We start from the raw sequence: 25,174 nt of genomic DNA on the forward strand, positions 1-25,174 counted from the left end.
ACCAATCAGACGAAAATTTAAAACTAGAAGAGTAATATCAAATGGAATTGACGACATATGGTCTGCTGATTTAGTTTTTATGGATAAACTTTCAAAATGGAATAAAGGTTATAAATATCTATTGACTATAATTGACGTATTCAGTAAATTCGCTTGGGCTATACAATTGAAAGATAAGAAAGGTACATCAATAACTAACGCATTCAACAATATTGTCATTAATGACAAACGTAAACCTGAATTTCTCTGGGTCGATCAGGGATCTGAATTTTATAACAAAACATTCAAGGAATGGCTAAAGCAAAATGATATTAACATGTATTCCACTTTTAATGAAGGTAAAGCTGTTGTTATTGAGAGATTTAATAGAACTTTGAAAAATAAAATGTACAAACAGTTTACTATTCAAGGTAACACACAGTATCTTGAAATGCTACCCATACTGGTAAAAGAATACAATAATACAAAACACAGTTCAATAAAGATGACACCAACAGAAGCTTCAAAGGAAAAGAATCAAGGAATTGTATATCTTAACCTATACGGTGATATGGAGCCATTATCAGCAAAACCCAAATTTAAGGTTGGTGATAAGGTCCGAATATCTAAGTATAAACGAATTGTTTTCGATAAGGGTTATACACCAAATTGGAGTGAAGAAATGTTCGTAATTACTAAGATCCAACATACTAATCCCATTACATACAAAATAAAAGATTTGAATGATGAAGAAATAAAAGGTAGCTTTTATGAACCTGAATTATTAAAAGCAAAACAGGATGTATTCAGAATTGATAAAGTGATCCGTAGAGATTATAAGAAGAAACAAGCTTTAGTTAAGTGGAAAGGATACAGTGATGACTTCAACAGTTGGATTCCAATCAAGGATTTGAAAGATATATAAACAATTTTTAATTTTATTTATGGAGTATATGTTAAGAGTGCCTTAAAATCAATTATCAAGTATTACACATGCAAATAAAAATATTAAGTATAATATTTTTATAAATCAGTATTTGATTACAAAAAATATTTTAGGACATACATTCATTTTAAAAAAACATTGAATTTATCAACAACTAATTTTTCATCTAATTGATTTTCATTATAAAAAAAGGTATCAATATTTATAATACTACAGCCGTTATCAAAAAGCATTTCGACAATATCTAAATTAAACAAATTTGATATTACGTAATTAGTATCTTTATAATTATCAAAATATGCTTCAATATAATCGGCCCATGGGTTAGCCCCGCCATCCATAACAATTACACTGTTTGGCTGATTAAATACCATGTGCTTGAAATTAAATTCATCTTCTAAGATTTTAGCAATTATTTTAATATCATTCGATCTATTATTTTTATCCGAGGTTAAACCGATTATAAATCTTTTATTATTCATATATATATTACAAAGAGATTTTATTTTTATATGTGTTTTTTCCTTAAACGCACTATTAATGATATAAGAAATTAATATATTGTGTCATTAATATATAACAATTGATGTTTTGGAATGATAATATTGTTAATGGCCGATACCAGAGATGGTTTACCAAAGAAGACAAAATGAAAGCTATAAGGCGCACAAAAGCCCGTTATATGCGAAATACACGATGGTTTTGTGAGCAATGTAAAAAAGAGTACAGTCTGGGTAGCAAGTGGACCCATATAAGACAATCCCATTCGAAAGCACTATAAAAAAAGTTTGAAAAAGAGTATAAGAAGTTTTTCTTATTTTGAACCTAGGGTTGAGTTAGGGTTGGTTTTTCAGGCTTGGTTTTACAGGCTTTTTTTTCTAGGGTTTGAATTTCAGTTTTTGATTCTAATATTTGATTCCAATATTTGAATCCATTTTTGTCCCATATTTTGTATCCAGCACTGGAAGTAGTGATGTACTACATCTCTAAGGCAAATTTGCCTCAGAGTGTAGTACATTACTACTCACTAGGGAACTTGTTCACAGACTAACCCTTTCCAACAAATGCTGGAGAATTCATATATTAAGCTGAAATTCTGTCACGCCACGCCGTACCTGATCCAATATTTAGGATCTAGGAGAAAAGCACCTGGGCAAGCCAAGAGTGCCTGGGAATGACGAGTACTGGGTCTTCCAAAATGACTGAAAATACATCTAAAGCTATCATGATGCCACGAAAAGGGCTGGGGTTGGGGGGTCCCAACCCTAGCCCCCCTCCTTTTACTAACATAAACAAGGAAAAAAACTAGTTAAAAAAACTGAGACGGCAAGACAGACAAGTTTGTAAAAACACAGTTTTTACTTTGTATTAGTCCAACCTTTTGCTTTCACCTTTTGCGTGTGTCCTCTACTGCTGTCGGACAAGACAGGACCAGCTACTTTTTATTACTTCTAATAAATGAGAACTTTTCATTTTATTACATTTAATTAATGGCGAACGTTTGTCACAAGTCACGATGAAATGCGTAGAATAAAAGAGGATTCATCTTCGTGATGTGTGTCGTTTTTCGACTTAATACAGACTTTTTCCTCCACCGTTCAGTTTGTTTGATGTTCTTTCTTGTCCCCAAATCCGATCCTTCTGGGACCAGGTGGTTGTTGGAGCGCCGAGACAAACTGGGGACGAAGACCGAACGAAGGGTCCAGTCATGGCGCGGCCATCAAGCTACAGCCGCCATTTTGAATAATCCCTAGCTACCGACGCCAAGGTCCCTACATTATATAACTGCTAACAAGGTAAGAAACGTAGCCATTTTCATTATTATACATCTTCTTTTTAATTAACATTGAAAAAAGCAAATGTGCGGTGTGATGCGGGGAAAAGCCATGCTGAACTTCGCGTATCGTACGGGAAATCACCATGTTTTGACTGTTCTACCACAGGTTATTTGCCTGATGAATAAATCGATCTATTCCACAATTGATTCTACAGTTTTAGGCATGTAACAGCTTTCGCTCTGTTTCGCGAAGTATTCCACGTTTTATTCAAATTACTGTTTGCATGTTTAATAGCTAGTTTATAAGAGTCAAACAACTGTGTAGCCGCACAGTCAAATGGTAACTGCCTCGCTTCTCATGGCGAAGTATATTCCCTGTAAAACTGCAGTTTAAACGCGACAATTCAAGCCTTCGAAGGAAATCGAGAGGGTTGGAATTATAGGAAGATAAAGTTAACGACAGTTAAACGTAGTAGGAAAATGACCTGAAGGGGAATCGAAAAGATTCGAGTTAGCGTAAGGTTTGAACAAGAACATTGAGAAGCTTGAGAAGCTTAAAATCGGGCGCTTTGCCTTGAAAGGCAGGGTTCAGTACAGCAGAAACCACGAAGCAGTTACTTAAGTAGCACTCAGTCCGACTGTGTTTGTGTAAGTCACAGGGCTTGCATGAGCTGTATTAGTGTGCATAATATAAATAATATCTAGAACGTTGTCGAGATTGCATTATTACTTAATGACATGATGGTTTCAATTTATAAATGTATCTCACAAAATACAAATAAACGATTGAAGTAGACGACTAGACAATGTAAAGTGTTTTTGCATGGGGGTCAACTGTGTGATGATGTTTCCATTTTTTTCTTCAATCCCCACTGATAAAGAACTGTTGTTGGTGTTATGTTGGTGTTATCACATGTCAAGCCTTTAACAAGGTATGAAAGAACACAAGGATTTAAATTATTCTGGTGCTCAATTTTTGCGTAACTAAAATTAATGTTACTCAAATTCCTGATGGATTCTGTCTTAAACTGTTACGAGCTTAGTATTTCCAAATTATTGCATGTCAATGTAAGGCAAGACAAGACATGCCTTGGTTCTTATGTAATTCTCTTAAAAACACATAAGATATTGACTATAATTTTGTCTGTGCTATGGCAATTCACAGTGGGGTGGTCTTGATGTGTCTTTAACTTGTAGACTGGACTGGACTAGTAAAACGCGGACTAGTAAAACGCGGACTTGTAAAACGCCTCTAGACACTTCGAATTCCTTGGCCACAATCATCTTACAGCTCTCTTCAATACATAATGTCTCAAAAAAACAGTAACCTCAGAAAGAAGTCAGAAGCAAATAAGGTCGAAAGACCGAATTTGAACATATAACGGCAAATGTTCTAATGTCACGAACGTAGGAGTCGTGTAGGCCCGTCACCTTAATTTACCACATACTGCCCCCAAATTAAAACAGTACCCTCAGAAAGAAGTCAGAAGCAAATAAGGTCGAAAGACCGAATTTAAACATTTAACGGCAAATATTCTAATGTCACGAACATAGGAGTCGTGTAGGCCCGTCACCTTTATTTACGATTGACTGTTGATTTCTGGACGGGCCCCGTTCTACCTCGTGCGAGCAATACAAACGACTGCACTCAACAGACGTCAAGTAGTGGAAAGAAAGAAACATATGCACACAACTCATAGCATCAATCCCGTTGTTTTAGTAGGGGTTTGCAGAACGAACATGTGCTATACTGCAAAAACATCTCCACGCTAAAACAGACCATAGAGTGCTCAAAAAAGCTAGAAATATGCCGTCGAAGAAACACACAAGAGCTTCAAACACAAATTGTTTCGCTCGCTAAACCGTTTAATTATATCCGATTTACAAGCGCTTGTTTTACAAGTCCGCGTTCTACAAGTCCGTGCTTAACAAGCCCTCGTTTTACAAGTCCGCGTTTTACTAGTCCTCGTTTTACAAGTCCGCGTTTTACTAGTCCGCGTTTTACTAGTCCGCCTTTTACAAGTCCGCGTTTTACCTGAGTCCGCGTTTTACTAGTCCGCGTTTTACTAGTCCAGTCCAGTCCTCGAAATACAGTATGCCAAAACTCCCCGCCCTCTAAAGATAAGTCCTTGACGGTTCTTGTCATTTTTCGGTGCCTATTCATCTTCGGCATCTTTCTCATCCACCTCTCGTTCTGTCCTGTGTCTGTCATCACACGAAAGAAAAGCTGATTCTCAAAAAATCTGCCACAAAAGGAAATTGACAAAAACAATATGAAAACCATATATCGAAAGTTTCTTATTCTAAAATTTTATCATACGTCTTAATTCAGAGCTACAAAGAAGTTCCTCCTTTTGAGTTATTGATACTGTTCTTACAGTACCCTCTTTCCACTAGCGAAATTTTACAAAATTCCTTCGCGGCGAAAAGGTAGCGCGAATCCAGAACAGACTCCAATCGAGAGTGGGTTAATTCTAGATTACTATTAATTAACTATTACAACATTCATTTTTAAAATAGTTTCCCAAGCCGACTAAGCTAACTAAACGTCGAGTGTATCTTTCAGTAAACAAAACATGCCGTTATGACGCCGGAAATCCAGCTCACACATACTATACCCCGTGACTCACGCAAACCTCCGACTTACGTGCTACTACAGTCATTCCTTTCTAAACATTTGTTTTTTGACCACCACCGTACCTTTCTACCCAAAAAACTCATGAAACCGCCCGGTTTTAACCTGTTTTAACCTTTCAAAAATTAGAGCGTTCGAAACTAAATAAGATCCGTAATCACAAACAACATACAGCCGTTTACCAGCACTCTTTAAAACTCCTGAAACCCTTCAAAATCAGGCAAAATAAATCTTTGAAATAACCTTTATCAATGTTTCTTATTTTTTATTCAGTTCTATAAAATGCCTTTCATACACTACTGTCAAACAAAAATTTCAATTTCCTCAAAGTTTCAAGACAAAAGAATAACAAATATTTCGTGCACAATGTAATTTGATTAAGCCAATATTATCACGTCTAAAAATACTTCAAGCAATTCAGTGAAAACCCGTTTTTTTTTTTCGTATCAACGAAAACCACTTTCGAATAATCAATACATGAAAATAACAATAAGATCAAAAGGAAGAAAGGAACCTTTCTAATTATTTGAAGACTTTCAAAGCCGTGATATTATGCATCCAATCCGCGATAAAATTTAATTACAACAAAATCCAAGTTCTCATTTTGAATTCCATTTTTTTCAGTTGATACCTTTATCCAACTTGTGAAAAATTCCATTCAAGTTCCTATTAATACTGTACATTCCCAATGTTTTGCTCAGGTCTTCAGAAGCGTCTTACTAACCAAATCTAAAATAATTCCAAAACATGCTGTACAAACATTCTACTCTTTGTGACAAACGACTTGACGACCAATTGTTCAGAAATGAAAATCGACACAGTTCTTGCTTAATAAAAAAAAAAGTTTTACGGCGGAGTCAGGCTCAAAAAATATACCGCAAGATCACACCCCCATTCATAGTCAGAAACCAGCAAACCATCTAGTTTGCTAAAAAAAACACTGCGTGACATCAATGAAGTTACCTTTTTCATTTACAAAAATAACTTTAACTTGTCAAAGTAAGTGCAATTTCACAATGGTGAATATCAGTACAGTATGGGGCCTAGTTCTCGGCCGGGTCCAGTTCTCGGCCACTTTGTGTTTAACGCGTTTTTTAACACTCCAGTTGAATCAAAAGAAAAAGGTATTTCCTTCAAACGATAGACTGATTCATGTGCTTTAAGTATCTTGAGTTTGATCGTTCAATTCGATATAGAAAGCTCACACGTCGAGTTTACGCGGAGGTAGGTGAATTTGCATTCCCGAAAAAGTTGTTTGTTTACGGCTCCAAATTCATGGATGTAGTTAAATTCGTATTTTATCCAAAAGCCCCCACCATACGAGCTAATTTTTGGCATGTGAAACGTAGAATAATTCAGCTTTCTGCTTTAGTTAACTTTTCGTTGAACCGTTGTATTTTTTGGTCTTAATTTACTTCGAAATTTTTTCTTGCGACGTTTGCGTATTTGCCAGTTCTCGGCCACCCTGCTCGCTATCACAGCTTAGCGCTTGGTTTTTAATATAATTTCATCTGCTGCTGCCAGAATGAAAGAAATAAATGTTTTAAAAAAAAAGTTCAATCTTATCTCTAAGTTTTGAGCTGACTCTTGTCTTGTCTATTATTTCTACAACACCTAAATCTTTCAAGACCTTTTCACTGCAAAATAAACCATCTAAATGCACGGGTCACACAATGCGGTTTTGCCAGAACGTGCACATAGGCAACTAGGCGCGTTAAAATCCTTCTTTTCTAAAGTAAAACAAAGCATCATAAAAATAATTTGGGATCGATATAGTATAAATAGGTTTACAGAGTGATTTTATGACTGTGAAAATTAATTGAGCATTTTTTTACAGATAATTACGCACAAGCTTTTTAGTGGCCGAGAACTGGGCCAAGGTGGCCGAGAACTGGGCCCACAAATGGAGCTTTTATTTTTATTATTGCTCGGGCAAATTAATTTTTGACCGGTCGATAGCTTTACACCAAAAAGCTGAATAATGTAGCTAGCTCTGGGAGAAATTTCAAGTTCCTGCGGTTCTTCTGAGGTAAGAAATACAAGTTTACGTCAAAAGTGGCCGAGAACTGGGCCAAGGTGGCCGAGAACTGGGCCCACAAATGGAGCTTTTATTTTTATTATTGCTCGGGCAAATTAATTTTTGACCGGTCGATAGCTTTACACCAAAAAGCTGAATAATGTAGCTAGCTCTGGGAGAAATTTCAAGTTCCTGCGATTCTTCTGAGGTAAGAAATACAAGTTTACGTCAAAAGTGGCCGAGAACTGGGCCAAGGTGGCCGAGAACTGGGCCCACAAATGGAGCTTTTATTTTTATTATTGCTCGGGCAAATTAATTTTTGACCGGTCGATAGCTTTACACCAAAAAGCTGAATAGTGTAGCTAGCTCTGGGAGAAATTTCAAGTTCCTGCGGTTCTTCTGAGGTAAGAAATACAAGTTTACGTCAAAAGTGGCCGAGAACTGGGCCCCATACTGTACTTTGCCCCGTAAGCTTTTTTCTCTGTCCTTCCGCCGAAGCAAAAAAAAAAACATCCTGATTACACATTAACCCAAAAGTTGACCAAGTGTGCCTGCAACGATTTCCTGTCAAAACTAAAATGAAAACCATTGCGGTATGCGTCACCCGTAGCGGTTTTGTAGCAACCCCAAGCTATCCCCGTCTTTTTGGCCGCGCCAGGAGACTACGCTCTAGGACGACCAAAGGGTAAACTATAAATCGGCCACGCCCGATTAATTATCGGGATCAAACTGGATTTATTTTGAAAAAATAAATCCAGGGAGGCCATGGGTTCGATTCCCGTCGGGGACTCAGATTTTTTCTTTGTCCCACGCTCGTGTCATGTAGAATAATATTCTTCACTATTTATCACCGAGCTTAAAATCTACCATCTTTATTATTTCGCTTAGCTTGCTTCCACAGACCTGTGAAATACACTAGATCGTAAGTATTTGATTTTACCATAGTTAATAGAGGGAAATGGTTATGAAACCCCGCAAAGTTCTTTGTTGTAGGTTTTTGTTCGCTATTTTGGGCGTTGAGAGTGCACAAAACCTGGCAAAACATAATAGGTGGTTACGTGTGTTCATGCAACTAACCAATAGAAACATTGCGATTACGTAATTCATGCATAGTGTATGAGTGAAAAACAAAAGGTGTGCACCTTCGTGGACCTTTCAACCTAAATCTTGGTCTCTTTGTTTCCTGCTTTGATGTTTACCGAGATTCATAACCAGTTCCCTCTATTAACTATGATTTTACAGACAACAAAATTATTTTCCGAATACAATGACATATTCTACTATTGTTGAGAATCATAAGTAGTAATTCATATGATTCTACAACTGTGCCGAAACAAACGCAAGAATCAAATGTGTGATTCGTCAGGCAAATTACCCACACAGATTTCTTCTCTTCTGCAGAAAGAGAAAGAGTTATCTGTCTCGCTGGATAGTTGTGTTCAGATTAAAAGCTTAGTAGTGCCAGATGTCAATTTGCAAGGCTTTTTAAAATGATAAGGAAAAATCAGAGAGTACATTAGAATAAGTGGCGGGATTGATATTGGATTGCAGAATACCCGGCCACCTCTGAACTCAAATATACTGCTCCATGGGTTTTCAACATCTTTGTAAAGTAGCGGACATAGTTGTGAAAGCACTGGACTTGAAATTTTTCTTGGTGCCGCAATGCGCCTCGTGAGCACCGACAGCACAAGCACCTAGGGGGGTCTGGGGGTATGCCCCCAGGACATTTTTAAAATAAAACACTCAGAAACACTGTTTCCAGCATTTGTGGAACCCAGGAATCGGTTTCCAAAGTAAAATATTGAATGAAAATGGACAGTTGGTAGGGGGAGGGGGAAGGAGACTGGCAATAACAGAATTTTCAGTTATTTATCATTGTGAATTGTTTCTATTATCCTCTAGTCAGTAAGTTCATGAAATGCTTAAGTAAAAAAAATGTAATAGTAAAAAAAAAAAAAATCCCAAATACTGGTATTAATTAAAAGTACCGGACGTGGAATGGGAAACGACCGGACAATACATGTACGTCTGGCTCCGGCCTCAAACGAGAACCCTGCTGCTCGCGTGCTCCCGCAATCACCACATAAAATTATGCATTTAAATGAATGCTCCTGCAGTCCTCCAGTCCCACAGAACTTTGATTAATAATGAAGTCCAGGGTAGTAAGTCTAGTAAGACGAGTGCTCCCACAGTCCTAAAGCCTTTGTTAAGTAGTGTAACGACTGCTCCTGCAGTCCTGCAGTCATGCAGTCCTGTAGTCGCTTATCCTTCGCACAACACGCTTTAATAAGAACGAGAAATATACACGTTTTTCACTGTGCTTGGCAGGACAGGCTTTAAGAACGAGACATATACTTGTTTTTTCACTTATCCTTCACACGACACGCTTTAAGAACTTATTACAGGACTGCGGGAGCATTCATTTACTTGCATAATTTTTTTGGTGACTGTGGGAGTAGTAGATTCGCGTTCAGAAGTGACCGGGTATTCTACAATCTAGCCCAAGATATTGTAGGATGAAGTCTACCAAGAAGTGGCAGAAATGTTTTAAGAAACAGACATTTTAGGTATATAACCCTTCTTCGGTTTAGGAGAAAACCGTCACAGTTCTTGATAAATATTTGAGGCTGCACATTATGGTTACACTGAATATCTTTGGCATGGATTTCAAAAAGACATGGTGTACTGTAATCCGCATGTCTTGACAACTTTGCCATGGTTTAAGTGTGTACCCACATTTTGTGGGTTGATTGTTTTAATTTATATTCATACATTCCGCTATTGTTATTTCTCATTCAGTATTCATAATTCACAGGCTGATTACTTTCCGAAGATTAGGCTTGCCGTTCACAGTGGAAACGCTTTGATGATAGGTATGATATTTTTGTTTTGTTAACTGCGCTGCGCAGTTCTTGCTCTGCACAGGGTTTATTATTATTATTATTATTTTTAGTTTTGTCTGTGACCAGACCCAGACCTCCACTCAGTCAAGCTTCAGGTCATGCAATGTTTAGAAGCTACAAATCAGTAACAACTGGAAATTGTTTCTTATTTTTTGTCTTTACAAAGAATGTTAAGTGTGATATATTCGATTTTGAAGCGTTTGACTTATGGAAAATACTAAATTTCCACGCTTTCAAATAGAAATATAATTCAGCGGGCCAGAATCTGTAAATAAATACCATTACGTTGGTGTCAAAGAATGTGCTGACATGACAAGTTTCACTTTCAATCGGCTACACCTCGAGTCACGTAATGTTTTAAAGCTATTATCAGCTACCTTTCAAATCTTTGCGAATCCTTTGGTCTTTACTAAACAAAGTTATTGCGAAGTATTTCTCTTTTAAGGGTAATCTATTTTTTTGCCTGTGTTTTTGAAAGGATTTTAGAGATATGAAAAATTCCCTTCACAAACATGCCCTGACTTGTACCGTTTACGTCATTCGGTATGCTAGGAAAATACATGTACCCTCTGTGCTAAAAACAGCTTCAGCGTCCGTGCGTGGGAATTCGGCCAGAATTTGCATATAAGAAAAACTATTAATCCCGGCTGGAACAAGTCAACCATGAAATGTCACACATTTTACAATCGCCTATTGTAATATGATAACCGAAAGAGGGGCAACATTTTGAACTGTTAAACAGGTTCAAAAATAATACTAACAGTATAGTATCTGCGAAACATTGTCATTGGGCCAGTTTTCAGTTTTATGCAAATGGAGAATATTGTCGAAATTCTCACTGATACCTACATTCCTGGCGTGAAGCCAGACGTACTTATGAATTGATCTTGCAGACCCAGGGGCAGTTGTTGTAAACTTTTGCGCGAAAAATCCCGTCGTCCTGATAAGCGATTTTTTGGTTTCACGGATCAGGATCGTGGGAATTAAATTTGGTCTGGATAAAGATGGAAAGCCCTTAACTTTCAAATCATTTCAGGACAAATTTAACATCAAATGTAATTTTCTAAGCTACCTTCAGGTTATTTCGGCAATTCCAAAGCATCTACTACTTAAGGCAAAATCCTTAGGAAGGCGAGAAAGCCCTGTAGCTGATATGACAACCTTTCCCCTGACGCTGTTGTTAAATATCGATCTTTACAAAATGAAGTGCAAGGACTACTATTGGCTTTACATCAATGCGACTACCTGTACTGCCACAGGACCCCAAAAATGGGAAAAGGAACTTAAATCAGGGAATATTGATTGGAAGACAAAATTTAATAACATTGGAAAAATATGTCATGAAAATAGACTACAAGATTTCAATTTTAAATTACTCCATAGACTAATAATTACCTAAAAAGGAGCTGTGCACCTATGGAGTACACGATGAAAACAGATGTCCATACTGTAAAGAGCCAGACTCTATTCTCCATACTTTGTTGAATGCCACTACACTCGAACTTTTTTTGCTAAAGTTGTTGATTGGTTTAATACAAAATTCAACTGCTCTTTTTCCCAACGTCTCATGAAAAGCTATTGGGAACAGATCTAGATATTTCAAGAAATAATGAACTTAAATTTAACTATTGTTTATACACCGAATGCAAATATGGCGGATCACTCGGTTGGTGCCTGGGACGAGCTGCATAAAAGCGAGGCTAGTCAGGCTTCGGTGTTTTGTTTTGACAATGCTTTCGTACAGAAGTATTGCTTATTCGTCGATCTGGTGTGTTTCTTTTCGCTACTCCCATGAGTTGCTGTGTTTCTGAATGCCAAGAGAAGTGATAGAAGTGTTCACTGTTTGCCTCTTAGGGAAAAATTGGATCAATGCAATTCGCTGAGACGAAAGAAAGGAGTACAAAGGAGTTCACGATCGCCGCGGGAACTGTTAATTTGTTCGCTATGTTTCAGGTTAGAAGATCTTAGAAATATGTGTAAGCGATCACATTTAGCTCCAAGTCGTTCTTATTTGGCTCAATGTTTTCACTAGCTTTAACTATCGGGGCAGTTGAATTTCATTCACTTGGTTAGAATTTGATCGTGCGATTCCGTGCGAGTGGATCGTACGCGAACAAAGCCGGACATGAACATCTTCTTTTGAGACAGAAGATGTCTTGGAAGTGGAGCTTTCCTTTACCTTGGGAAAGGTCCTGGCCATGTAACCCTTGCTGCAACACCACCAGACACCACATAAGCTCGTCATTTAAACGAAATTTTCTAAGATCTTCGAACTGTAGCGAACAAACCTCAATACCGGTAGTTCCCGCGGCGATCGCGAACTCCTTTGTTTCGTCTCAACGAATTGCATTGATCCACTTTTTCCCTAAGAGGCAAACAGTGAACACTTCTATCACTTCTCGTGGCATTCAGAAACACAGCAACTCGTAGCAGCAGCGAAAAGAAACACACCAGATCGATGAATAAGCAAGACTTCTGTACGAAAGCATTGTCAAAACACAACACCGAAGCCTGACTAGCCTCGCTTTCATGCAGCTCGTCCCAGGCAACAACCGAGTGGTCCGCCATATTTGCATTCGGTGTACTACCTATACTACCAGAAAATGTACTATGAAGCCTGCAATTTTACTGAATTTGTGTCGAAATTGGAACAAAAACTATTCATTGAGAGTCGTCTTAAAAGAAAACTTCTTGTGTAAAAATGCTAAGAACTGCCCCTTTAACACGTTTACTAAGTACTTTCGCTTCTGTAATAACGTACAATATTTTATATATTATGGTTTGCTGTTCGACTAACTAGTGTACACTATTTTTTGTATTATCTTAATTTTACCTTAATTTTAATTAATTCTTTTTTCATTGTGATTTCCTTTTTTCTGATATACAGTATTATATGTATGATATACTGTATTATCTTGTGTTATTTCCTTTTCAAAATATAATTTTTTTCTGTAATTAGCTAAAGAAATGTAAATGTTTAGAATGTATGTAATGTTGTCACAATAAAGATTATTAAAAAAAAAAAATTTGGTCAGCATCAGCTAATAAGAAAAATATTTAATTGCGGATGGAACTAGTCAACCATGAAATGTCACACAAGGTGTTTTCTTACCGTTTTGTTTGTCAGTCACAACATTGTTTGATGCAGATAAAGGGTGTGGGGGGGGGGTGCATTTTTTGTTCCCTCCACATGGCTCCCCTAGTGTGGTCAAGTGACCAGCGCAGTTTAAAGCTCTAAGAGCTTCTTGTTTCAAGATATTTGCTTGACTGATTTTTTCGAACCCTATTGTAAAGCAGATATAGAGCTATTTTAAAAGAAAATGTTGCAGAAGTCTTAAAGAATTCATTATGACTCTAGCTTCTTGAGTGCTTAGCAAACCTCCCAAGTGCATCTGTAATTCAATAGTGCACGCTGTGACGTTTACCATTAATTTATTTTATAGCACAACTTTTAGGTGATTTATTACAGTTTCTTTGAGGTGAAAGTGCGCACGCTTATTTAAACAATTGCGTGTAGTGCTCGTGTAAACGCTGACGAAAACTTAAAAGAAAAAAACAAACAAACAAACTTTTGAATTATTTTTAACTTGTATTATAACTCAAAGTCTTTCAGCAGTATGGAGAGATGGTTTTTGTTATGTTTAGCTTTTTAAATTCACAGGAAAAATGAGAAAAAATGTAAAAAAATCGTGAAATGGTGGCACTTTCTTGTGCCATGTCGCATCAGATCAGGGCGCGTGCTCTGGTTGAAGGCATATGTCAGTGTACACCCATGCGCAAATAGTAGATGCTAAATTTAAGTCAGTCAGGCTTTTATCCAGGCAGCCCTCCAGCCCTCTAAAGGATAGTCCAGAAATAGGAGATTTTTGACGGCCTGTTTTGGGCAGCAATTTACGAACTTGTAACAAAACGTATCAAAATGTGTGTGTGTATACAGTTTTAAAAACTTACATTCCTTTTTGCTTTCAAGAGCTATTTCAGCCTTGCAGAGGGTTTTGTTTTCTTCCTTTTTTGCTGCATAAAAGAAAAAAAACTTATGAGTTAGCGCAGCTAACAAGTGAGATATTGAGTTGAACACAAGAAGGGAAATTCCATATCTACATAGTTACAACCTGTATATTTGTTTTATTTATTATATAAATACAGTATGTCGTTACTGACAAGAGAAAGTCTACTTACGGGTAATTGACATATGAAAAGAATATTTTAAAGAGTTAATTCACAACTGCATGAATACATGTAAAAGTGAGTGATAAGGCTCCAAATAAATCAAAAGAAATCAAAGAAAAATAAAAGAAATCACCTTGAATTCTGGAAGTAGTTTCTTGATTTTGTGATGTACAGACTTGCACTACAGTTGCTGTTAGTATAATGTAAAGTAAAGAAAAGTAAAGTTTTTAGTATTAATAGGATAATCTGAAGTTGGACATGTACATGTATAAGCTAAGTGTATAATTATTTCAATGTGTATCATTTATATGGGGTTTGGAGTAATAACATTTACTCCAAACCCCGCATTTACACTGTAAATGCGTTCTTGTACTGGATTCATTATAATCCTCTTTCACTGTGACTCCTTAGCATGTCAGGGACAATACTCCCAGGCCCTACATTTGTCCCACAAGGCTCTTCAGAAGCAGAGGTATATGGACCTCAACTCCCACCTTCTACATCAAGTGCCGTCCAACCAGCAGCCAAGTCAACTATCAGTGAGTTGATGGAACTCACCATGCGCATGGGACTGGTGTGTAACTTTGAAACCCTCTCAGATACTGGTCCAAGTCATAAAAAGCTGTTTGTGTTGCGCTGTACTGTTGGAGATATCATAGCTCAGGGTTCAGGATATGGCAAAAAGAAGGCCAAACAAGAGGCAGCTAGAGTGGCTTTGAATAAGCTCAAAGAGTCCCAGCTTTATGTTGACTACGTAAATGTAAGTGTTTGGATTTTAATACATGCAATGTGTTAGATGTTGATTCAAATCGAACTGTGGACCATACATGTATGTAAACCTGCATTGTTCACGATAATTATGTTGTGTGCCAGGATCTACATGTAGGAGTGTCTACAAAAAGGCTTAATGGTATCCCGGGTCACACGCTTCAGAACGCAGAGCAGTACCACTGAGCCATCGGTTTACTGAGCAATTAAAATGATGGAAAAAGTAATTCTTATACCTAAGCGACCTGTTACATGTTCACCCTCTTTAAATAAAGTTGATTAATATTATTAATGACTATAATTAATATTTTCCATCGATACTATACTGTTCAAAGGAACGATTCAAATATATCTAACGCATTCACGAGTAGGTCATTGACCTCTTTGATTATTAACTCAAGATATATAAAATCAAAGACAAATGAAGCAAAGGAACAGTGTACTCGTCCATGAGCAAGAGTAAGTGGAAATTTCACTCGTCCAGTGGGAAATTTAACTCGTTTTTGACGAGTGAACGAGTGTTAGCTTCGAGCACTGACTCTACCTTCTTTCCTCCAAATTTTAGGCATTCTAAATTCTAGCGTGCAGTTTGGGACTGGCACTAGTCAGGTGTGGGCAAAAATTTATCATTTTTTAGGCGAGGACGTGGTCTCGAGCCTAATGTTATCATGTTAGTATAAAGCGATTTTGGATTCTTCGTGTTAAGATGTGATGATTCGAACCGAAGAGGACTGGTAACTAAGACCATGGTTTGAGATTTGTTGGCGTCCGCCATCTTGGTTGATCGGTCGAGCATGTGAGAATTTTCCGCAGCCAGAAGCCTTGACTCGATTAGTAGCTGATATTTTTTTCGCTCACTTACAAACTTTTTGTGATATCAAAGTACACAAAAACGTTATCGACACACCTATAAGTCGAGGGACTAAACTATTTGTGATTTGAACTACTGCCTGGCGACATTGTAACCTGAGCTTTAACTGAAGACGAGAAGTGCAGAAGACGTACTGGGACAACTGCAGCTGAGGTGAGCTATCTAAAGTTTATTTTGCTTGTACTTTATTGAATACCGTAGTGTTGGAATAACATAATTGTCAAAGTATTTATTGAATTGAAATAACGATTTTAAAAGTGAAATATCTGCCAGATGTTGTTATATTTAATTTGCTAAAATTTATAGATCAGAAAGCTCATTCGCGATCCCTTCTGTCGACAGAACGTTTTCACTCTTACTACTAGGTCAGATTTCAACATTGATTTTAATAGTGGTGTACAAAGCAGCAGTAAATCTATATTAACAAATGATTGTAAAATATGGATACAAACAAACTTATTTCAGGCTTTACCACTGATAACAGAACTACAATTTGTTTCACTAGCCGCATTACCAAGGATTCAAATGTTACACTGTAAGGTTTATTGCCACGTTTCATACAGTAGGTTAATTCGAAAGCTGTCAATAGATTACAATTCGTTAGGGGAGTGAAGAAATATATAAGAAACGAATAAAAAGTTACAGCTTACCCATTGGTGTCTGTGGAACGGATCCGCGACTAGTGAAAATGATTAAGTTCGTTCTCCCTAATTATCGTTTATTACGTCGCATAATACGTATTTAAGAAAATGTCAGAAATTGCTTTCGTAGGCCGAAACACAATTGATCATATATTTATACAAATCTAAATAAATCAAGAGTCCAAACTGGTGTTCTAGAGACACACCTCAGTGACCTTAAAGCTGTGTGGTTAACAACCAAAAAAGAGTATATACATTTATTTTTGTAGGCTATGATAACTAGTAAATGATTTAAGAAAGATATAATGTACATGTAGAAAGATGTGTCTCAGAAAAAAGAAAAATTTAAGTGAATTAAGTAACTACTTATGTTGCATTAAATTGTTGAATTTAATCAGTCTTGGTGTCTAAACAAATATGTGTTAAACAATTATTAATTTTTTCAACTATTGATTCTTTCTTTCATTATGTTTACAGAACAGAAATAAAAACAACAACAACAGAAAACATCCAAGAAACAGTTTTCAAAGAATCCACTGATTGCTGTGCTTTGTCCTAATTGCTTCAATATGTTTAATCTGCACTTTGTCAAGAAGCACCATGAATGTGTGAATGTAGCTATTGCATTGGAACTGGTTATTGGCCTCTATTCTGCCTCTATGCAATATGTACATAATAAAAAGCCCAATCCTCACTTTGAATGGCAGATATACTTTAAGCAAAACACAGCGAAAACCATGTAGCAATAACACCAAAGTTAAAAAACGGTGTAAAACATCTCTTGATTTACAATCAATTTGCAATCTAGAACATTATTGCAAGACAGTACTTTTATTCCAAACTCGTGGAAGTTTCCTTGCTGTCTAGTACAGTTACAAAATATGTTGCATTCCATTGTCAAAAGTCGTGATAAAAGACATCATATTAGAATTGTACAAATTAAATTGCCAATTTTGTGATCAAAGCAGCTTATTATTTGCCTTTTATTGATTAACGTTGGTTACAAACTAACCATACCTTGGAATGCACAACTAAAAACACCACTGGAAAACAACACGCTGTATTTTAAAATTCTATTTACCTGACAAACCCATTTTCCCTCCTTTATAGCAAATGACTCAGTGTCTCAACTTTCGACTTAGAGCGAGGAGCCCAAAAAGGTGACCACTTTTAATGTATTCATATTCTTTCTTGCAGGTTTTATCCAATCAGAAGCTCGTCACAGCTTCTCATTGGAAAATGGCTGCATGAAAGAATGTGAATTAATTAAAAATGGTCACAAATGTGGGCTCCTTGCTGTAAATCACACTTTAATCAACAATATCAATTTCGGCGTTCAATTACTTGGATATCTTTTGGACTCACAATTTTACTCAATAGACATTTTTGGCTCTGACAGTGTAAATTGCCATTTCAAACCACATGATGCTGCCCAGAGAACTTGTTTTTTATTAAAACAAGTAAAAAAAAAATAAAACTATCTGAATACCAAGAGCATTTGTTTGAATTTGAAAGAAGTGATTCTCAAGAGTGATGCCACATAGTCTGAAAAGGGACAACAAACAAACAAAGCCCAAAAGGCCTATTCTCAGTTCTTTGTCTGGAATTTTTAACATACTGACTTGCTTAACTGGAACGTCCTCGCCTTAGTATGCATTGCATACCGGTTATTTTTTCAATACAGTTGTCCTCCCCACCAAATATTTACCATTAAGCATTATCAAAAGCTCTAAAATGACTTGCTACCAAAAACCATCTTTATCAATTCCTTAGCAACTGCTCTAGATTTGTAGTTAAGTAGGACCCCCCTTAAACCAGCCAATGTGTCTGTACAGTGTACAGATGTATGCTGTTTATCTCACTTTTGCTGACTGGTTTTCCCACAATGTATAAAATTATAATCTAAATAAACATACATGTAGGTATATGAAAAACCGTTATTACTGGTATGTACTCCGTTCTTGGAATAAAGTCTTATAGTGCATGACACAAAGTGTTAAAACAGAGAAAGATGCTATGAAGTAGCCTGTGACAACAATAATAAAATTAATTTAAAAAGTCACAAGCTAAGAGAAACAGATAGATACGTCTTGATATGTTCACCTACAGGACAAAAATTGTGAAGAAAATTATTCAATATGACTCGAGCGTGGGACAAGGAAAAAATCTGAGTCCCCGACGGGAATCGAACCCATGGCCTACCAGATACCGGTTGGGCGCTCTAACCAACTAAGCTACGAGAGACTCGTTGTGAGCTGGGCCATTTACTAGGTTTATATATGACACGCGTCCTGCATACTGCTAGGATCAGCAATGTCAAAATCATCAAATGTGTAGTAAAGTAACATTATAGATTCTGCTGAAAGTTCGAGCAATAAGTGCAAAAATTACGGCAATTATCAAAAAACTACTTATAGCATGGTAACGTACATTTTGTATACTGTTTGAAACATCTCATTGTAATTTATTGTGTTATTTTGTTTTGAACTGGCCTGTAACATCCATTTTAATTAAAATATGGAGAACTTCAGATTTATTTCTCTTGTGCAGGGTCTGCTTAAAGGAGCTACTGTACATCTAAAATTTTCCACTGAAACTGTTTTGAAATAAGTGGTAGGCAACCTACCCATAAGAAACATTTATCTATGAACATCTAAAGGAAAATATAACCTTAATTTGCGGATAGAAATCAAGCTATGGCTATAAAAATTGATTTTTTGGAGACAAAAATAATAAGAATGGACCATTAATTTTAGGGTTTCCTATGACACAAATTATAAATTTTCATGTTCAAAAATCTGGTAAAATCTGTGACAAAGCCCCTTAAAAAGTTTACAGTTTGATAAGTTCTTCGTACTGGTAACTGTATTAAAAACTGTGACCATACCATGAGTTTGTTTTGGTACCTTTTTTTTGCTTTTATTGCTTGATTGTTCAGGGTGGATGTATTAAGGGAGTACACATATGGACTCACCACTGACTCCTGTACCAGTACAGTAAACACAACTGACACATTTTATTGTTACTGAACAGAATACTTATTCAATTTCTATTTAAATGTAACTCAATTATCTCATCACATTTTGGGTGAATGTGCAGTATAGCAGTATTTGTGCGGTATTTGTATAGTGCTGATATCAATGTTGCATATTTTCATCAGCACTTAAGATAAAAGTTATACTGTAGCCCTAAAGGTCAAGGGTCACATTAATGAGGCATATTTTCAGAGTTTTGTCAACTGTTCCATAATTCTCAGAACTAGTATAAACAGATTGAAATGTATGGGAATCACCTTGTATAATAATCGTTATGTGAAGGCTTATACATGTACACAGAATAATTTTCAAGTCCTCTTTAGTTACTGAAAGTTGCATCTAAAAACATTAATTTTGCAGTTTCTGTTGTAATTCATATTGTTGTCTTGTTTTTCAGCAATGGACTACAACTGCTGCACTTGCTCCACATAATAACCCAATAGGCCATCTTCAGGAGGTAGTGGCCAAGAAAGGTCTACAGAAGCCTGAATTTGATGCTACCAGTGGTGAGGGCCCCCCTCATCAAAGAACATTTGAGACCACAGTAACAGTGGGCAATTTGTTGTGCACTGGTAAGGGAAGATCCAAAAAGGAGGCCAAGCGGAAAGCAGCGGAAGCCATGCTCAACACAATTAATAAAACCAATCTTTCATTGGAGCCTCCAAATAAGAGAATGGCATTTGTTCCGGCTGGATCCACTCCCCCAGCACCCATCTCATTTTTACCGGCAGGGACCTTGTAAGGAGGGTAGCAGTACAACAAAGACAAGTGGAGGCTAACCTGAGGAATTACAGCTACAGATTTAGAGATTGTGTTACAGTGTACAGTTATGTTCTTTACCTGTAGTAAAGTTTTATTAAAACATACTCTAGAGCGTTACCAGGTTATGCTGCAAGTGCAACGTACCCGGCACTGGATACTGTAGCACTGCAAGGCCAGTTTGGCCATCAGTTGGTGGTCTTTATGTTTTTATGTTTGTATTCAAAATAATTCACATGAAGTTTTTCCACTGGAAAGGTCATTGGTGTTGTATATATTCCTTTTAAAATTCTTAATGATAAACTTGCATTTTTACAGTGGAACCTTGTTAATACAGGGAGTTTTCATAGGATATGTTGAAAGAACTGAACTTTGTTTGGTCAGCTTGGACCACTAAAAAAGTGGTAATTTAGGATAATAATATATTTGGATTGTTCAGGCACCTTGTTTTGAGACGATAGCTGGTCAGATGTTTATCACAAACCTTAAACATTAAGAAACAGAAGAGATGCGAGTTTAGGTCATACTATATACTACTGTAGCCTTATACAAACATGTCAAAAACGTCACTATGTATCAAGTTAATGGCTGTAATTGTCCTATGCAGAGGATATCAGTAAATTAAATCTTTCAAGATCTGCGACCAATGACAAGTCTCCTTTTTAATTGTATAAACTAAAAACTATTTGCAGTATACTTACACAAATACTGCAATACTGACCTTTTTTGTGTAGCAGTACAACATTTTCACCACTAACAAAACGATGCTTAACACAACCTGCAGCAGTATAACTTCTGTAAATCAACCCTTTCAAGATCTTGGACCAATGAATTATACTATTTCTCGGTCAAGTTATTCTATTTACAAAGCTTATTTTATAGCTCTGTGCGTGGCACAGATGACCTGAATCGCGCAATCCAATTGGTTAAACGAGAAGTTCATAGATCTTTTTATCTAGGCCGCTTGCATTTCAATCCGGACAGCTAGCGCGCTGGCCAATATGAAAATGCTTTTCCTACGTAAGAAAATATGAAAATCCTATTGATCAAGCTTCTTCGGTCCGGATGTAGAGTGTGGGGCCCCCGTGTTAGAATAAATAAGGGACACGGGGAGCCCCGAGGGGGGTGGGTACGTGGGTACCACACGGCCATTTTTTCGCGAAAGACACTTGAAGTATAAGTTAAACACAAAACTTGTCATATGTATTAAAGTCTTTATGCTACTGGCTTACTCTTGTAGTTTAATTTTAACTATCTAACGTACAAAGGATTACTATTTAAATAGTAGTTTGTTTCTTCACAAGTGTGAATAAAATCTTAACAAGAGTTTGAGTTCAAAGCGTCGGTTTGTGTCTTCTCAAGTATAGACAAAAAGTAAAGCGAGAGTTCATGTTCAAAGCGTCGGTTCGTATCTTCATAAGTATGAATAAAAAGTTTAATAAGGTCTCATTTTGAAGCTTTGGTTCGCGTCTTTATGAAAAATAAGTTATGCGTGGTTTTATTTCACGTTCACAGCGTTGGTTAGTTTCAGGCGCGGAAACCTGTCCTGACGAGTACAAATTTGACGCTACCTACTCCCCCAGTGTAGCTAAATTGTCATACCGACAATCTTCCGATTAGTCACGAGCTTTTCCGGTTAGCTTCGACCAAAGTTCCTTAGCGCAACCAAGAACAAAAGGACTATTGTTTAGTGCTTAATCCAAAAAGTTGAAACACAACAATAGACCATTTCTTGATACGATTTTGTGGGGTATTTTCTCTTACCGGTAGCCCTTCTTTAACTCTTGCTACAGTTTATTTTACCTGAGTAAGAAAATTGGTGGAGTCAAACCGGCTGTAAGGAAATACGACAATAAACCTTATGACCACTCGTCATTATAAGCAAGCTTATCTTCATACTTATCACGCTGTTTCGTAACTCTCTTCAAAATATGATAATAGATTTGCAAATAAGTAAATTGAACATTTTCCTGAAACAGTTCTTATCACCATGGCAGCAAGCAGGCAGGTACCAGTAAAATAAATACAAGTTCACGTAGCAAGAAATTTGGCCAAGCTGGCTTATTGATCTGAGTCAAGGGAATCACAGTTAATTACGCGAGCGGAATTCAGTTAAGTAAAGGTAAGGTTATCAAGCATATTTTTGACCTTACTTTGTGAACTGAAGTTTCAAAGAGTTGTATGTCCTGGAGTCGGTGAAGTGAATTTCTGTCAGACCCCGTGGCGTTATTATTATCAGTGGAAATTTCAATTGAAAACGAATCCGTTGTTAAATAATCTTTGGATGTTGTTTATCGTTGTAAATGTGATTCGCTATTGTCTCCATCAAAAATCAGGGACGAATTACACTATAAATTAATGAAACCAAAAATGTTTCAAGGCATTGAGTTGGGCCGGCTATTACTTTCAAACAGGGAACAATCTTGAACAGTGCGCCAACGTTCGTATATGCGACTTGCAATTCTATACAAGTTTCTCTAGTTAGAAAAACATAACCCATACTTCGATTGCTAAAGGCGGCGGGGAAAAGATAAAAAAAATAAAAATTAGCCTTGTTAGGGTTGAATTTAAGGTTGAAAGTGAAAATAACAAGTAGCAAGATTTTCGCACCCAATCCATCGCTTTATTTTCATTCGTCCTCTTTGGTCTGCAGTTATTTGTTCTCAGTGCTAGGGCATTGTTTGTGATGTTTGTCTGTTGCCTTGATTGGACAGTTATAAAGATGTTTGCAAATGGTGGAGGCTGCGCGTACTACCTGTGCGTACTACCCAATTCCTATCTCTGAGTTTACAAGTTTGCCAACAACTTGCCACTAGCATATGCAAATTGTGTGCGAGTAGACTGGCGAGTGAACATCTGATATTCACTGCAAAGGCAAAGTTAAAGAGGATATTAATTCCCGATAAATTGGGTTTATCGAACGTTTGAAAAGATAGACATTGGCCGTAGAATGGTAGCTATTGAAACCAACGCATACGAAATGAAGAAAAATTAACAGCTAAGAAAGGCTTTACGGCCTGTTTATATGGGGAAAAGTTGTCCCCGCTAGGAGTGTTACCCTCCGTGCCGAGCAACCCTGGGTAAGAGAGCTTTTTTTATAGCTTTCTTTATATTAAAATAGCTATCAACCATTTAAGTTGGCTCGAGGGAGAGGGTGACCGTAGGTGGGAGGGTCACTCACTTTGGTTACTTTGAATTTAGGGTGATCCTGGGGACTGTGGGAGCGAGCCAACATTTTTTCCACACAACAAGAAAAGGTGAAGTTTGGTAATTTTAATGGCGGATAATTTGAAATCGAAGTCGGCGGTAAATTCATCCAAAAATGGGTTTTGCTTATGTCTCAACGTTCCTGGTTTTGGAAAAGGCCGCCATGTTGGTTGTTTTAGAACTTCTCTTGCCAGTCTTTTAAACCGAGAGGGCCAAGTTTTGGCTCGGTCAACAGGGTCGACTTTTTCTCATATAAACACTCGTCAAAAAATGGCTCGGGGGAGAGTGTAACCCTCCTTCCAGGGACAACACTCCTCTAATCCTGTCAGCCAGTTTTTGACATGCCATTAACTTGGAAAATGCCTGTTTAATTGACAAAGTTAGCTTTGGATACGGAAGGCAGCTGGTTCTTGAATCTTGGCATACCATGGCAACCCCGGTCCTAGCGCGGAAAACAATTTTTTGCCCACTCAAGGGACAATAAACAACATTCTTTTCGACAAAAATTCAAAATCAATTTTATAATATTCTTTTGTATTTTTCTACATTCTTATTGAGAGTTTTTATTACCTTTTATCATTTCAATTTACCCGTTGAAGACGAAAGATCGAACAGTCGAAATTTTGTCATTTCAAATTTGTTTAGCCAGAGAACTAACGTTTTTTTATAATTAACAATTAGACTACGAGCCCTCGTTTTCTATGAGCAAATAGTCAACGAGGCGCAGCCGAGTTGACTATCGCTCATAGAAAACGAGGGCGAGTAGTCTAATTGTTTTAGTAGAAACTCTAAAGGATTGTAGTCCAAAATCTACAATATTGTGCACTTTGGAGACAAAAATCAAGAAAATTTACCACTCAAAAAGCTACTCGCGCGCGCGACTGTTTTCTATCCGCGAATAGAAAACAGTGGGAGAACCAATCAGATTCGCGGATTTCCAATAGAACACGGCTGAGTTTCTACTAATTTTCATTAGAAAACTAAAAGATAAGAACAGCTAGTGCCCAGCCTCCACCGTCTATAAGAACACTAATACTATGACAAGCGAAAACAGGTCGTTTGCGGCACAGTTTAAACCTTTTAGTGGACAACGTGGCTAATGTTCAGGATTTAAAATTAGAATTTAAAGGGTCCTGTTAAGGTTAGTGTTTAAAACTGATAATCATGTTGTGCACCCTGAAGACCTATGATATGTTCAAGTCTTACTAGTCTATGAAGTAAACATGGAGTACTATAGCCCCTATAATTAAATTTAATATTATGGGCACCATACTATATATTTGGAACTTTTTCAACTTTTGTTCTGATCTCAGCTTTGACTCAAAAACGTCGACATTACCTAGTTCTCAGTTTTCAGTGCCATTAAGTTTCTTTACAAACCGAAAGAGAAGCCGGCTTGCAGACCGTAAAAGCCGTTCAACCGGTGAATTTGGTGTTTGTTTAACGTGTATTCTTTGCCATGC

The 25,174-nt window shown here is 37.0% G+C and overlaps 1 protein-coding gene across 2 annotated transcripts; it reads left to right on the top strand.

Moving 5' to 3' along the window:
- Window positions 1–2,577: 2,577 nt before the first annotated feature.
- LOC144656832 (double-stranded RNA-binding protein Staufen homolog 2-like) lies at window positions 2,578–21,151 on the top strand. 2 transcript variants are annotated; one of them, XM_078517077.1, is made up of 5 exons: window positions 2,646–2,721; window positions 8,256–8,276; window positions 10,173–10,230; window positions 14,842–15,190; window positions 20,143–21,151. In XM_078517077.1, exons 4-5 carry the CDS (start codon window positions 14,843–14,845, stop codon window positions 20,485–20,487), a joined length of 693 nt encoding a protein of 230 aa, XP_078373203.1. In that variant the 5' UTR covers window positions 2,646–2,721; window positions 8,256–8,276; window positions 10,173–10,230; window position 14,842; the 3' UTR covers window positions 20,488–21,151. The 2 variants fall into 2 exon arrangements, with proteins under 2 accessions (XP_078373201.1, XP_078373203.1); XM_078517075.1 differs by lacking the exon at window positions 8,256–8,276 and having other exon boundaries at window positions 2,578–2,721.
- Window positions 21,152–25,174: the final 4,023 nt, after the last annotated feature.

This window comes from Oculina patagonica, chromosome 6 (genome assembly GCF_052425735.1).
Source record: "Oculina patagonica isolate OP01 chromosome 6, crgOcupat, whole genome shotgun sequence".
Classification (NCBI taxonomy): domain Eukaryota; kingdom Metazoa; phylum Cnidaria; class Anthozoa; order Scleractinia; family Oculinidae; genus Oculina; species Oculina patagonica.